General features: G+C 37.5%; 5 protein-coding genes across 5 annotated transcripts; 2 read left to right on the forward strand and 3 right to left on the reverse strand.

Moving 5' to 3' along the window:
- Positions 1 to 42: 42 nt before the first annotated feature.
- Positions 43 to 5,608, reverse strand: C9374_014422 (uncharacterized protein; the record flags this gene model as incomplete). The annotated part of the gene is made up of 4 exons (XM_044690408.1): positions 43 to 330; positions 404 to 734; positions 837 to 2,657; positions 2,760 to 5,608. The coding sequence occupies 4 exons, from the start codon at positions 5,606 to 5,608 to the stop codon at positions 43 to 45; spliced, it is 5,289 nt and encodes a 1,762-aa protein (XP_044553014.1).
- A 450-nt stretch (positions 5,609 to 6,058) lies between these two features.
- Positions 6,059 to 7,418, reverse strand: C9374_014423 (uncharacterized protein; the record flags this gene model as incomplete). The annotated part of the gene is made up of 6 exons (XM_044690409.1): positions 6,059 to 6,147; positions 6,267 to 6,656; positions 6,742 to 6,759; positions 6,851 to 6,858; positions 6,908 to 7,016; positions 7,145 to 7,418. The coding sequence occupies 6 exons, from the start codon at positions 7,416 to 7,418 to the stop codon at positions 6,059 to 6,061; spliced, it is 888 nt and encodes a 295-aa protein (XP_044553015.1).
- Positions 7,419 to 7,803: 385 nt separating this feature from the next.
- On the forward strand, positions 7,804 to 10,548 carry C9374_014424 (uncharacterized protein; the record flags this gene model as incomplete). Its single annotated transcript, XM_044690410.1, has 1 exon — positions 7,804 to 10,548. The coding sequence occupies one exon, from the start codon at positions 7,804 to 7,806 to the stop codon at positions 10,546 to 10,548; it is 2,745 nt and encodes a 914-aa protein (XP_044553016.1).
- Positions 10,549 to 10,640: 92 nt separating this feature from the next.
- Positions 10,641 to 12,249, reverse strand: C9374_014425 (uncharacterized protein; the record flags this gene model as incomplete). The annotated part of the gene is made up of 2 exons (XM_044690411.1): positions 10,641 to 11,282; positions 11,404 to 12,249. 2 exons carry the CDS (start codon positions 12,247 to 12,249, stop codon positions 10,641 to 10,643), a joined length of 1,488 nt encoding a protein of 495 aa, XP_044553017.1.
- A 1,942-nt stretch (positions 12,250 to 14,191) lies between these two features.
- Positions 14,192 to 15,046, forward strand: C9374_014426 (uncharacterized protein; the record flags this gene model as incomplete). The annotated part of the gene is made up of 1 exon (XM_044690412.1): positions 14,192 to 15,046. The coding sequence occupies one exon, from the start codon at positions 14,192 to 14,194 to the stop codon at positions 15,044 to 15,046; it is 855 nt and encodes a 284-aa protein (XP_044553018.1).
- Positions 15,047 to 15,105: the final 59 nt, after the last annotated feature.

The following is a 15,105-nucleotide window of genomic DNA, read 5'->3' on the forward strand; positions in this document are numbered from 1 at the left end:
AAATATTACATAAAATTAACTCTGAAAAATTCAAAACATTAGTTACTGCAACTTCGTACTCTCAATCAGTTCTTTTGTTAATTTTTCACTTTCTCCCTGATCTACACATTCATTTGAGTTGATATCATGATTTTCACACAATGCCGGCAAGTGATGTTTTTGATGAAGTAAGTAACATTTCATTTCTCCTTTGCCCTTTACGTACACAGCTTCTCGCTCCTCAAATTGAAAACTTTCCCAAACTCTCTCATAGGATGATCTTGAAAGTTGAATCCTACCTGGAATAGATGTACTCTCCATTCTTGAAGCGGTATTGATCGTGTCTCCCCACTGATTTCACATTATTTAATTTTGGTATCATATGAATGATCATTTCAAAATAAAGCAATAACTAATGACTTACCAAATCGTATGCAAATTTCTTGTGACCAATAACTCCTCCTACGCACTCTCCTGTATGAATTCCAATTCGAACATTAATCTGTTTTCCCTTCTCCTTATTGAATGTATGAAGAAAATCAAAAATGTCAATGGCAAACTTGACCATTCGTTCAGTGTGATCTGAAGCTTTTGAAGCATGTGCACCAGCTACACAAAAATAGGCATCTCCAATAGTTTTAATCTTGTCAATGTAATACTTTTCAGTGAGACGATCAAAATTGTGAACAATATCATTGAGAAGAATGATCAATTCATTGGGAGACATGGCACTACTCATAGAAGTGAAGCCAACCCTAATAATTTCAAACAAGTAAATAATAATATAAATACAGTGAACAGAGACAGTGTCAACAATATATTTTAAAACAAAAAAACATTTTCAAAATACTACTTACATGTCTGAAAAGAAAACAGTCACATCATTAAATTTTTCACAAATAGATGCTTCTCCTTGTTTCAAACGAATGGCCACAGGTAACGGTAGAATATTTAACAATAATTCTTCACTCTTCTTCTTCTCCTCTGCAATGAGAGTCGTTTGTTTCTTTTCATTGGTAATATCTTTCACAAAACATGCAATGATTGGCTTTCTATTGAAGAAACTCACAGATAATGAAACGACTGCAGAGAATGTCGTTCGATTCTTTCTCGAGCAAGTAATTTCTAACAACTCGGAAAATGCATTTTTGGCAACTGTCATTTCCGAAATAATTTTCTGTAATTTAGAATTCGATTCTGGATGATACAATAAATCCAATAGTAATGTTCCAACCACTTCATTTTGCTTATATCCAAACATATCCTCTGCTGCCTTATTAAATATAATAACATTTCCTTGTGCATTGCAAACAATGGCTCCATCGGCAGCTGCATTCATAATGGATTTCGTCATGGACATGGGATCTTCTTGACTTGAGGTGTCACTCCATGAACAAGTTGAACTCTCAGATGATGTTTCATTGAAAAATATAAAATTAGAGAGTCCCAATCGGTCCGTTAAATTTCGAAGAGATTGTACATGAGCGAGTGTTTGTTTGGATTTTGGAATTTTGTGACTCAATATAAATTGTTTCAATTCCTCATTTTGATCTACAATTTCCCAATGAAGATAATTTAACATTCTTCTCATGTAATATTTTTCATACCAATAACTAGTAAGCGAAGAAAAACTCCATATCATGCATAATGAGCCCAAAATCACAAACAGCACAAAACTACACACACTCATGATCAGCTGTGGTTGTTGTTCACGTTTCACATAGGTTGAAATAAAGGTAAATAATTTTTCTGACAATGATACTGCTAAAAAGTAAATCTCACCAAAATACAATTGGAGAGCTTTCTGAGGTTCGTAAAATTCCGCAAAAAAGTCGAAATTATATTCTGTTGCTGCCTCAACAAACAAGGTCACTAATTTGTCCATGCCCATACAGTCATAGGTTTGTTCAAGTTGAGTCAGGGTCCTTCCAGTTGTGACATTAGACAACATTGTTGTAGTACCGTTCAAAGTGCTATTGGTATGATTCAACAATTGTTGACAGGTTGTCAAAGAATTTCCTAACAGGAGAGAATCAATTTCAGCGCTGAGACCTCTCACTGCAGATTTGTAATTGGTTTCATTTCCTCCTACTACGATTTCCTTCCAAGCAATCATGCAATTGGCAAGTTCAATGGTGTTATCGCCTCGAACAACATTCCATGAAATGAGCATGAGTTTGCTTTTTTGAACCATTTCCAATAATCGAAATACCACTCTCATGGAAGTTCTCATAACTGTGTTAAATAAGTTAATGGTCTTCATGGTAGAGGCTGTTTTTTGGCGATTGGTATCAAACTCCATCATGATGCAAATACTTGAAGCAAGTACCAATACTATAATTAGTAAAGTGAGAAGTGTGAAAACAATGGCAGGTGTGAGCCGAGAGGAATTTTCTCTAAATGGATCGGTCATTTCTTTTTCCAAGTTGTGGTAAATTTTACCTGTCTCATCTTTGGGAAGAGTGTTATAAAGGAATTTGACAAGTCTATTAAATTGCAACAAGTGATTTCGCATCATGACAATATAAAATAAACAAAATATGAAATAGAGCCCAAGCACTGATCCACACACTCCAAATAAGATATTTCCAATTCGGTCAATGTCATTGTTTGAACTTGAAATATAGGACGTGCACAAGTAATCAAAAGCTGTTGTCATTTCTCTTCGATTAAGGTAACTGTCAAGTGTCATGAACAAATTAACAACCCAGAATATTGTGTGTGAATGATAGAAATCATAGTGATCCATTGTCATTCATACAATAATTATTACTACTTACAAGAATAGAAGAGGATAATTAGATCTCGTTTTGTTAAATGTAATAAAATCTCCACTCCTCATCACCTCTACAATTTCTTCTCCCTGATTGAGAACATTATCCACAAAGGCACTTATGGACGATACTCCTTGTTCATAGATGGGTATTGCTTCCTCATCCGATTGTTTAATGGGAATCATCGATGGCCATTTCACTTCTGTGAAAGTTGTCACCACTTCAGGAATAAACGCTCCAGATTCAGAAGCACTTTTCACATGCGCTACTTTTTCAAGTAAGGACACGAGTTGGGCAGTTGCTTTTTCATGAACCTGTGGTACTTCTTGAATCTCTTCAGGAGTTTTGGAAAGTCTGAATTTTGTCTGTGAAGTTCGAATATGTGTCAGTATGAGATGAGGAATTCCAGATAAAGAGCACACTTGTTCTTCCAATGAAATTCTCACAGAGAGTTGTTGAGTCACACCCATGGATGCAGAAAAGATCAATGCGACCACCAACAATGAAAAGAACATAAATATGGAGAAGAAACTTTTGAACCAGTGATCATCTTCTCGAGAATTAGTTGCAGAACGAAATAAATTTTCCTTCTTGAGAGATTCTTCATCCACGCTCACAGAGTCCCAATTTTCATCAGTCATTGGTTCTTCTGCAATGGTTTCATCGATTGCTTTATCATTGACCGAGTTGGTTGCAGCTATTACATTTGGAGAGTTGACACCAATGTGATTGGAACGGAAAGAGGATCCTGTCGACGATGGATGAACTCGATTATTTCCTCTCCAACTAATTCGAGAAGGAATTCCTAAAGTTTTCATATTCGTTGGATGATAGCTCATTAATTTACGAGAGGTGTCCTCTTCACCGTTAACGACGGGGGCATCATTGACTTCTTCCAATAATTCATTTGCCATTTCCTTTTCCCACATAAATTTCTCTAAAAAGTGTGCATAGGATCTCAATAACGATGGATCATGTCGATATTTCAACATGAGAGTTTTGTACATGGAGTCACAATCTTGAACGAGTTTTGCTGAGGATCGATTCAAATTTTCAATTTTGGTCTTGGAACATGTCTCTGATATTAATTCCTTAAATAATTCTTTGTGAAAATAAATGATGGCTTGTTGCTTCTTTTGTAGAGATTGGAGTGTTTGTTTCAAATCGACATTCATCATTGAGAATTTTTCCATATTGGACTCAATTTCCTTACTTCTCAATGCAATAAAATAGGATTGTAAAAGAGAGGGATTATTCTTTCTCGCGTGCAAGAGCATGGAAAGAGCCAATGAATGTGATGAATATACCTCTTCTTGGGGTGAGTAAAAACTTGTAATAATAGCACCAATGAGTAGAAAATCTACATTTGTGAATGTTTTTGAGGTACCACACAATCTCAAAAATTGTAAGGACCATTCCAATGCATTGTCGTGTTTGGAAGAAAAAGAATCACTGATGGATAGTCTTAAAAAGAGAATGAGCTTTCGCATCGATTTGTTTTCTTGAAAGGAATTGTAAATTTGAATGGCAGAGTGTTTGTCGGTCAAATGTTGTGAAATGACTTTTTTGACTACATTCAATACTCCAAATCTCAAATACAATTCACAACTCACAGTTCCAACTATTATCCCTAAACATTGCAATCCGAGGGTCACACCTGTAAAGATTCCTCCCAGTTGTGAAATGTACGTCTGCTCTTCCTCCTGTTGCAATAACTGAACTGTACCACGAGAAGTCCATATGGCAGAAACAATTATGGGTCCAAGACATCCCAAAGTCTTTCCACACAGACATCCAAATACGACTGAATTTGTAAAGGTCTTGTAATAAGGCAAACGATACAGAAAGTAACATGCCAACAATAGACTCAATACGAACTTGACCACACTCACAGCCACAACATTATTCACATGTAGTAACACATTCAACACGACACACACTTGATTCAGTATGTAAATGGCCACTCCAGTATCCAATGAAAAAGTTCCAAACAGTGAGAGTGAAGTGTGTGTCGGAGGAACAGTTTCCTCACTCAATACAACTCCCAAACCAACGACCATCATGTTCAGAATCACTCCCACACTTCCAATAACCATGAATATTATATTAAGGGTGGAAGTCATAATCACTGTTGGAAAGTATTCGTTTCGAGGCAAGGCATGAGCTCCTTCAGAAGAGGATGATACAGCCGACGACGACATTGGAATGCAATGAATCCATACCATCCAGTTCGTAAACATCAACATGAATAATGTGATTGGACGAATGAGTGTTTTGATCTTGTCACTATACTTGTTTCCCTTACTGTGCAATAGATAAAAGAGAGCATACAAGCACAGTGTCAACAATTCCAATCCAAGAAACAATGCAGACAAGACAGTCACGACCGTATAGGAATAATGTTCTGCGCCCAATGTGATAGGATAGAACATGACTCGATGAATCCATGCTGGAATGATTCCCCAAAGTGGTTTTGTTTTCTCTTCTTCCTTGAGAGTGGATGGGAGGGATGACAAGACCACGCTCATGTACAACACGAGACAGTTTTGAAATATGGAAAAGAGTGCCATTCTCCATGAAGTAATCGTTGCTTGCTTGGGATTTAAGGAAACAAGAAAGGAAAACATCTTGTCCCTCAACTTTTTGGAAAGGGAACCATTGGCTCCAATGGAATCTGACGATGCATTGCTGGTTCCAGTGAGTGCCAAACTTTCACTGGCCACCGATTTGGGAATGCTAGTAAGGTGTTGTTGAGCTATTGTCGCGACTTGTGGTTGTTGGGGACTTGTGGCGCCTGAGAGAGTATCCATGTCAGCCATATCTTCATTGGATGGTCTTTGTTGTGTTGACGTCATAATATTCTGGCGTAGATATTCTGTGGTTGGATTTTGTGTCGAGTTGTTTTTTTGATGTGTTTTCGTAGCAAATTCAAAGTAAGATTCCGAACTAAATTATCTCAAGCTTAATAAACTCAAGAGTTTGAAATACGACAACAGTGAGTTCCATTTTGGTATTGAACGACTCGAGGTTATCCATCCCTCATCATCAATACAGGATCATACCGAACATCAAAATTATTCGGGGTCACGTTATTGAGCGAGATGTTCGCAAAAGGGATGCATCATTTTGACCTCAATAATACACTTATCCGTTTGGATATCAAGTTAGGTTGTCATCTTTCGTGTTTGCACCAGCAAGTACAACAACGATGGGCATCAATATAAAGTTGGAGTGAGAGAGATCATTACAACAAGATTGTTCACCCTCCCTTTCAATAATAAATAATTGTGACCAATGTCTTTTATTTAAACGATTGGAACAGCAAAACCACATTGGGTTTCAATGGCCAAGTTATAGAATCTGGTAGTTCCTCTGATAATACGGAAGAAGCCGCCTGTGTTGTATTCATTGTCATTTCAAGAAATGTCCATAATAATATTGGCCAATGTTAGAAAATGTTTACAATTTGAAAAAAGGTTAAAACATCAGAAACCATCATGAAATTATCCTTACCTTCTCCCCATTCAGTACCCCATGAATTTCTGACAATCCAATATTTCTTTCCACCCTCTTCGCCCCATCCTACCACAGAAATGATGTGATTAATCATTGGGAATACTTTGAATTCCTCAAAGATACCTCCCTTATAAGCCTCCAAAGCACTGGTAGCATCAATACCACATGAGATTGGACCTCTGGCATAAATTTCGCTCATCATTTCATGTTCTCCGTCAATACTGCCATACTCACTGACTCTCCATCTCTGATAATTTTTAATTGGGAAGCATCCAGTGGAATTGCAAGTACCACATTCTGCAAATGCTGAACAATCTTGATCGACAGCCTTGTAGTTATTGCATGATTCATCAGGAATACCATGATCATGAGCATATTGATAGACAGCTGTTCAGTAGTTCAGTATTACCAAAAAGAATTATTTAGAAAATCGGTGAGTTCAAGATTACAACAATGCAAGCAAAATACATACGAATATCATCTCCACCCTCTGACAAAGTGTACAAATAGTAACAATGTTATGTTGAATAGAAAGTTGAAAGTATGTTGACGGTGTGACGTTTTGTAAATGATTCACATACCACATGATCTATTATGGCCAATGTTGTGAATGACAATGATCAATCACAAATACTTACCCAGCATCACCACAAGCAATAACATGTTGCACAGACAGCAATGCACGAGGGAATTGATTCTTTCTGGCAATGTTGATTCTATCGGCAAGAGCGCTTGTAGAGCCGTGAGCTGCGGCGCCGAATGAGAAAAGATATTTTCCACATCATCATTTCATCATCATGGAAATAGTTCAGCAATAATCATCATGTTAAATCATCCTCATTCAGCTCGCTCCCAACTACCATCATCAAACTTACCCCAACAGCTACCACAATAAATTGGAATGTGTTGATTTCTTCCGACCGACAAGTAATTCACTCCAGCAATATTTCTCCAGTCCCAAGCAGCTGGAAGATCTTCTGGCTTCAAATAGGTGTGAGGTTGTGCAGTCTTGATATTATTACGAATAGCGCTTTCCTTTCTCACGTAACAAGGATTCTTTTGATGGAATGAGAGTTGTTCCTCTCCGTAAACGAGAAGAGCAGCTCCAGCCACAAGCACTGCCAACAACAAGACAACAAGATTTTTCATTTTTTTGAATGCTGGACCCGACCGTCGAAGGGATGATCTGAGTTGGTGAGAAGGAAATCTGGTCATTCCTGATATTAAAGCCGGCATCCCCCAACAGAACCAAGGTTAATAGCCCTATCACTCTTGATTTGGAGAATTGTAATTTATTTTCAAAATTACACCAAAAAAATCATCAAGAACAACACATCTCTCGTCGCACTTGTACTGCTGAACGCTCTCCTCGTATTTACAGACTTGTTGCAGCGCCAAATAAAGCACTGAAATCACTGGAGAGCGAGTTAAATTATTCGTGAACACACTCTTGCTCGGTTTCAATTTTGAAAAGAGCAGAACCGACTTCTGAAAGAGCATCGAAATGCTGCCCACTAATCATCAGCAACAAAACATGTCGTTGCTTTCATCATCATCGAACAACACAAACAACAATACTGCAAATACAAACACTAATGGCAATAACATGAATAACAGTCTATGGAATAACATGATCAATCAAAACGGGAGTAACAGCAACAGTAATCCCTTATTACACCAGATGAATTATCTGTTGGCATCTCAATCACTCCCAGGTACGGGAAATCAACAATTGCTCAACAGTTTACTACAAGGACAATCCATGATTAATAATAACAACACCAATTTCAACAACAACGGTATCAATCAACAAGCGTTGAACTTAGTCGGCAGTATTTTGAATTTGGTGAATTCTACCTCCTCACAACAACCAGCAAATAGCAACATCAATAACAGCAACCAATTGTACAATGCCAATGTACCAACAGATCAAAACAACACGCTTGCAAACCCTTCCTCCGCTCTAGCTCCACCACTGCAGCGACTACAGTTTAATGCATCGTCAAACGGAGCGGATCAAAACCTTCTCCGCCCATTCCAGAGCCCTCAAATTTTGAATCAATCAGCCTCTCACTTCCTTACCACTCCTTCCGTTCAGCAATCTCCGAGCTCTGATTCCTCATCTTGTCTTTCTACACCAGCGATATCGATTCAACAATCAAATCCTTCCACTACAACAGAGACTAACGTTCAAACATTTATCAGCAAGGGTAACACAATGGGAGCAAGTTTTAAACAATTTTTCAACAATCCAATTTTGAGCGATGTGACATTTATCATTCAAGGTAACAAATTCTTTGCTCACAAGTTAATCCTGTGTGCAAGAAGCAACTATTTCAATCAGCTCATACTTACTAAATGCAACAATACTTCTGTTCTTGAGATTGAGATTCAAGATGCCTCTGCAGACATTTTTTATAGTATTTTAGAGTTTGTGTACACGGATTGTACTGTTTTGAGGTCAGACAAAATTTGGGAATTGTTTCAGGCAGCCAAATTTTATCAACTCAATGCTCTTTTACAACAATGTCAAGAATTTATAATTGGAACACTTGTGGATGGCAATGTTTTTCATCAATGGACCAAGGCTCAACAATTTGGAGCTATCATGGTTGCAGAGCATTGTCTATTGTTTGTGAAAACGAAGTTTGAACAAGCTCTCAAACTTTTAGATTTGTACAATAGCCTTGATATATCAACCAATCCAGAAATTATTCTTAAAGCTATTCAAAGCCAACAATTCAATAGGCTTGGCAATCCTCCAACCCCAACAAACAAGAACAAAAATCCAACCAAGAATGATCCCATGTATCAATCTCTCACATCCTTTACTTTTCCTCCTCCAAAAAGGGAAGACGAAGAAGAAAAGCTCAATATCCCTCTGCAGAGTCATCCGGAGAGTACTTTTGAAGACGAAAAACAATTACAACACGAGCTCACACAAACATTTGAGTTGTGGGGAGAAGGCAATATTCCTCCTGCAGCCTTTCCAACACGATACTCGATGGATCAATTTCCTTCATTCTTCAGAATTGACTCAAATACTACCCAACAAGCACAGCCGTCAAGTACCACCACAACAGATTCAAATAGTGCTCCAGAAAACAGTTTGCCTTCAGAAACAAAAACTGAGAAAGAAAAAGATCCAACTTTGGCGGAACGATCTTGTGTGTACAGACGTTTGTCAGTACTGAGGCAAGACTTGCATTCCGTAGGGGTATTTTTCCAACACATTATTTCATGTATAACACGATTATTACATGCTGAGAGAACAACTTTGTTTATGTATGATAAGAGGACAGACGAGCTCATTTCTCAAGTTGCGATTGGAGAGGAGGAAATTAGAATTCCAAGCAATAAGGGTATTGCTGGATCTGTTTTTCAGAGTGGAAAGAGCATTAATGTTGCCGATGCCAAAACAGATTCAAAGTTTGCTCCAGAAGTTGACAAGTCAACGGGATTTTCGACAAAGAGCGTCATTTGTGCTCCCATTGTAGGCTCACATAACCAATATGTTGGAGTTCTCGAGGTATTGAATAAGCATACAGGGACGTTCACCGAGCAGGACGAGCAAATTCTTCAATTTGTATGCGAACTACTTTCAATATTTGTCCAAGAGCAACAATTAGAGGAGATTGAAAATGTTCACAAATCTACAATTCTTTTGCAACCTTCGTCATACAGAAGGAAGTCAGTAGCTCCTCTTCAGTTGATGAACAGAAAAGCGTCTCATAGAATGTCAGTGACAGTAGATGATTCCTTTGCTTTACTTTTTGGAGATGGTGATTTCAATTTTGATTTGGTCAATACCGAAGAACAACCACATTCATTACTGCCAGTTAATGATGACGTTGCCAACAACTTGGTGGGACCTAATATTGATCCACTTTGGAATTATGTGCAAAATCACGATGTTAATTCAAATCTTACTTCCAGCTTTGTCACTGTTGGCACAACTCCCTCCAAATCAGTGACCGAACAGTTGCCCAAGACAGCAGCAAGCAGCAGCAGTACTGTTGTCACCAACAACACTGTGAGCAATGTGTCTAATTGGGATCAACAATCCGTTATCTCACAACAAACTACCAATAAGCCATCTAAAAGCGTCAAGACTGAAAATGGAGAAAAGAAGCGCAAGAGAAATCAAAACACTGTGAACTCACAACCACCCACAAATGCCCCTACCGGAATGCCATTCATGCACTTTAGAATTCCTCGTTATGAATTACAATTTATTCAATTCGATGCTAATGGTGCAAAGAAAAAGAAGAAAAATTAAAAATGGTGCATTGCGTTTCATCTCGAAACCTTTCACATGGTCTTATACTCCCAAGATGAATTGCAACTAAGGTCGAATGAGAACATTTATTATTACTGGATGAAAAATAACAAGGCCAATAACAGAGCGATCATGACACATGAGCGACCAATTAAGGAAACTTCACTACTAGACGCTCCGTTTACATTTCCTTGATTCTTTTTAGCTAAAGGATCAAACTCAACTACATAGATAGCACCAGCATAATCATCTGAAATGAACAAACTTGCGACAGGTCCCTTATTGAGCTGTCTGACATCGACAGGTCGTCCCCAATATTTTGTCGTTCCCTTCGTTAACCAACCTTCCAAGAACACAGAGTATCCACTGGGTGCCTTTTGTTCGTCTTTCACATCTGAAATCATCATGACTCGATATCCAAAAGGAGGATCTCTGTTCCAGCTTCCATGTTCGGCAATGAACACTGATCGATTCACATTCATGAATTGTTTCCATAGGAGCGCTTCAGAATTTCTAAAGAAGATGGTTCCTAGAGCTGCAACGTGAGCATCGAGAGTAACAATAGGTCTCACATAATTTCCATTGGAACAGCTCATGACAGATTCATTGGGGTTCATATCTGGATCGACAATGCCATTGGCGTGACAATAAGGAAACCCAAAACTCTTAATATTAGTGTCACCTTCATTGTTCAAAATTAATTTGTTAAATTCGTCTCCAGGAATTAAATTACCCTGATTAAAGGTTTTGCATTTTCAACGAGTGGGTTATTCACCAGTACAATAATTTTTGTTCACAGGATTGTTAGAAAGATGGAACAACAATGAATATATTCATAACAACTCAAACACTTACCATCATATCTCTTCCATTATCTGTAAAATACATGACAGAATCATTATTTGGATCAAAATCAAATCCCACACTGTTTCTCAAACCTGTCGCTTCCACCCTCTTGGTTGCTGGTTGCGTGAAATTATTGACATCTTTTGGCAATTCAAACGATGTCATGGTTCCAAATAAATCTGTCAAGATGCATGTATTACATGGTGCTCCAACAGGTACATACATTCTCTTCTTATGAATTCGAATATATTTAAATCCATGCCAAGTATTTGGATCATAGCTCTGAATAGGAATTTTTTGATACATGGAAGCACTTTTTTGACCACTTTCATATTTTGCAATGACATTTCGAACCATATAAATGGTTGCAATTTCACCCACATATAATGTATCTGTGGATGAATCATAGGCCACTCCATTAGGACTATTCGATAAGGAATTGACAATAATATCTTGAGAGAGTAATTGAACATATCCACTGGGAGAAGAAGTCATGTTTGTGTTGGTTTGATTGAATCGACTAGTGTCATGATACAAGGATAAGATATAGATCGAGCCTGTTCCTGGACTTGCCACAAACAAGTAGGAATGAGTTGAATTCTTTTCATAGAGATCCATTTCTCGAGCATTGGGTATACGAGCCAAAACTCGAATGACGGATCGATTTTGAGCAAGATCCACTGGAACGGAAGGTCCAAAAGTCAAAGTATTGATCGGAAGAGAGTCTTGCGCAAGTGACAAGTGGCAGGATATATTTACACCCACACATAATATTGTGAATAATGTGAAAAAACAAAGCACACTTATGAAACGCAAAATCCATCCCGATGGACGAGAGAGGATCCTGAAAGCCATTTTTTTAAAGTTTTTGATCCGTTTTAATCAAACGTATGTTAATTTTCAACAAGATCTATCGTAGGCAACTCAAAATCCATGAATCAGTACTTTCCATTCATGGACATTGTATTTTTCGCTGAAAAGGAAATAAAAGACAATTCTTGGTAACCTCCCTTAGATAGGATTTGAGGTTATGTTCAACGTTATTGAAATACCATTCTCCAACAACGAGGACATACCTTTTAGCACCTTACACCTTACACTTTAGTGCCGTTTGCAATGGCACGTAGTCCCAAAAAGGAGATACAAATAGCACTTAACACTGGAGTGCCAAATGCAAACAGCACCTGACACTTGAGTGCCGAGTGTCATCAGCACCTGTATATTTTTTAATTTATTTAAATATTATTTTGAAATTACAAACCTCCGTCTTCACGGTTGTGAGCAACGGGCCTCAAAATTCTCTTCACTACACAATCATCATCGAGTATAGGAAACAGCATCACGAACGCAATTTTTGGACAATTCGTCTGACAACGACAATACCAAATGATCATCTACGAAATTTAGTTTATGGAGGGAAGAATAGACTCACGCTCATTTTCTAAGGTGAAGCGTTGTGAGGCAAGTGGTTCAAATAATGTTCCACCGTTCAGCACCTGTTTTCTGAGTTGATGTTGCGCCATACAACACGGCGTTGAAAGAGATTGAGATGAAGTTGTCGAACAGGATGTCAGAGCTTGCTGAATGAACTTGAGAGACGATTTATGTTGAGGAAAAACACTTGCAGTACATGTAGGAAAACATTTTCATTTGGTTCAACAGGGGAGTGAAACTTGCCAGCTTTTCTTCATAGTGACATGTACTTTTGTTCAATTGTTACAAAAACGGTGAGAAGAACAAGAGAATGGTGCTCAACACTGTTGTTGGCTGATGTAATCGAATTTGAGTGATTTGGGAATGACGGTAACAGCAAAAGTCAAGCTGAAGCAATCAGAAGGGTACAATTAAGGGAACTGGAATCAGTTTTTGTTTCGTAGTCATACTTCTTAACGGCTGAGTCTATCATCATGAATGAAAGGTTAACATATCATCTTTTGTGCCTCCCAACTCCTTTCATACGAAGGTCCAAGCTAACATACGAAAGGAAAGTAGATGCATGAGATTAAATCATGCCTTTTTTTTGTTTGATAGATTCGTTTGAACACGAAGTAGAATGGTTAGGTTCACAAACTAGTACCTCCATTTCAATCAACATCCATTTCGCACCTTACACTCAAGTGTCAAATACAAATAGCACCTTACACTCAAGTGTCAAATACAAATCACACTTCATTCATTTGGCACTCAAGTGTCAAATGCAAACAGCACTGACACTAAGTGTAAGGTGTAAGGTGCCAAAATATAACAACTCTCCAACAACTTTACCAGCAATGTTATTCATGGAAACAAGCCAAAAACATTCGATTCGGGTCTAAACGTCCGTCCACAAAAAGATTCACCAAAGTATTGTCTTATCGAGGACCAATCTACTTCGTCTCATCATTTCCAATTTGTAAATTCAGCACTTTGGTTCTCTTGTTGTACTTTGAAAATTTCAGCACTTTCAACGTAAAACAGGAAAACCAAATAAAAATACCTTGACGATGGAATCTCGAAATGTGGCGGTTTCTACAGAGCATTGCCTTCTCGTTGTTGTTGTTGTTCTTTTTTCATCTCCGTTAAAGCCAACAATTGCTTGGAATATGCTGCTCAAATTGGTCCTTTCCATCAAATTATTTGAAATGTTTTTTTTAGAAATAACTCTTGAACGTAACTTGTAAAAAAGATGGTCTAGTTCATAAAAAAGCTATTTGCTACTTCGGTAAAAGTTTTTAAGTTCAGGAAGATACTGAGTTGTACTTTGAATGAACCACTAGTTCCAAGTTCTTCCTTTTTTTCTGTAAATACAAATAAAAAAATGCGTCTTCTTTGTATTGATAAAGGCTTTAGTTTTGCGTTTAAACAACATTTGATGAAATTTAAACGAGAACGATCAAACTTCCAGAATAATGGCTCAGTACTAGAAGAAGAAGAAAATCATACAAGTTTGGACGATTCAATGATTGAAAGTAAGATAGAAACCATGATGGTTCAGGTTGCTGAGCCGACCAGTTCCGATATTGATTATGAACAAGATGAAGCTTTTATGGAAAGTGTTCGAAAAATTGAGAAGACAATTTTGGAATTTCAACCTAATGTCTTGCTGTTTTCAAGTAGAGGAGGAAAATATGCATGTAAATTATTGAAAGATAATATATGGAACGGCCCTTGTGTCATGATATCAACATTGATCATTTCATCAATGGTTAATTTCGAAGAAACAAATGCAACACTGGTTTTTGCTTATGGGCAAGACGAAAAAACTGTACCATTTCCAATGATTCAACATTTGAAACAATGTCACAACAATAGAATTGTAGTTTTGAGCTATGCTAATGAAAGTCATTCCATGAATTCCCTGGTGAATATTGAGAAAGACGAAGAAACATTTCATTTACATCAAGCAATAGAACAAGTAAAAACTTTGACACAAGAATATCGAGAGAAAGATGATGACATTATGTTCGAGGGAAAACAATTATCTATTCTTCAACTTGTATATTTAAGTTATTTCATTGCCCAAGAATGTGAGAAAAAGAACATTGTCAAGAATGCCAAGCTGTTACAAAGCGCTCATTCAACTTCCAATTTTAGACCACAAGGAGCAGCGCCAAGCTTGTTATTGAATCCATCCATGTTGAAAGGAGGATTAACACAACTTCGAAAGATTTAGATTTTGATTGTTCTTTCAATTTGTAATGCCTCACCAAAAATTAGAAAAAAAACAAAGCC

The sequence above is a fragment of the Naegleria lovaniensis genome, assembly GCF_003324165.1.
Source record: "Naegleria lovaniensis strain ATCC 30569 chromosome Unknown tig008, whole genome shotgun sequence".
NCBI classification, from domain to species: domain Eukaryota; phylum Heterolobosea; class Eutetramitea; order Acrasida; family Naegleriidae; genus Naegleria; species Naegleria lovaniensis.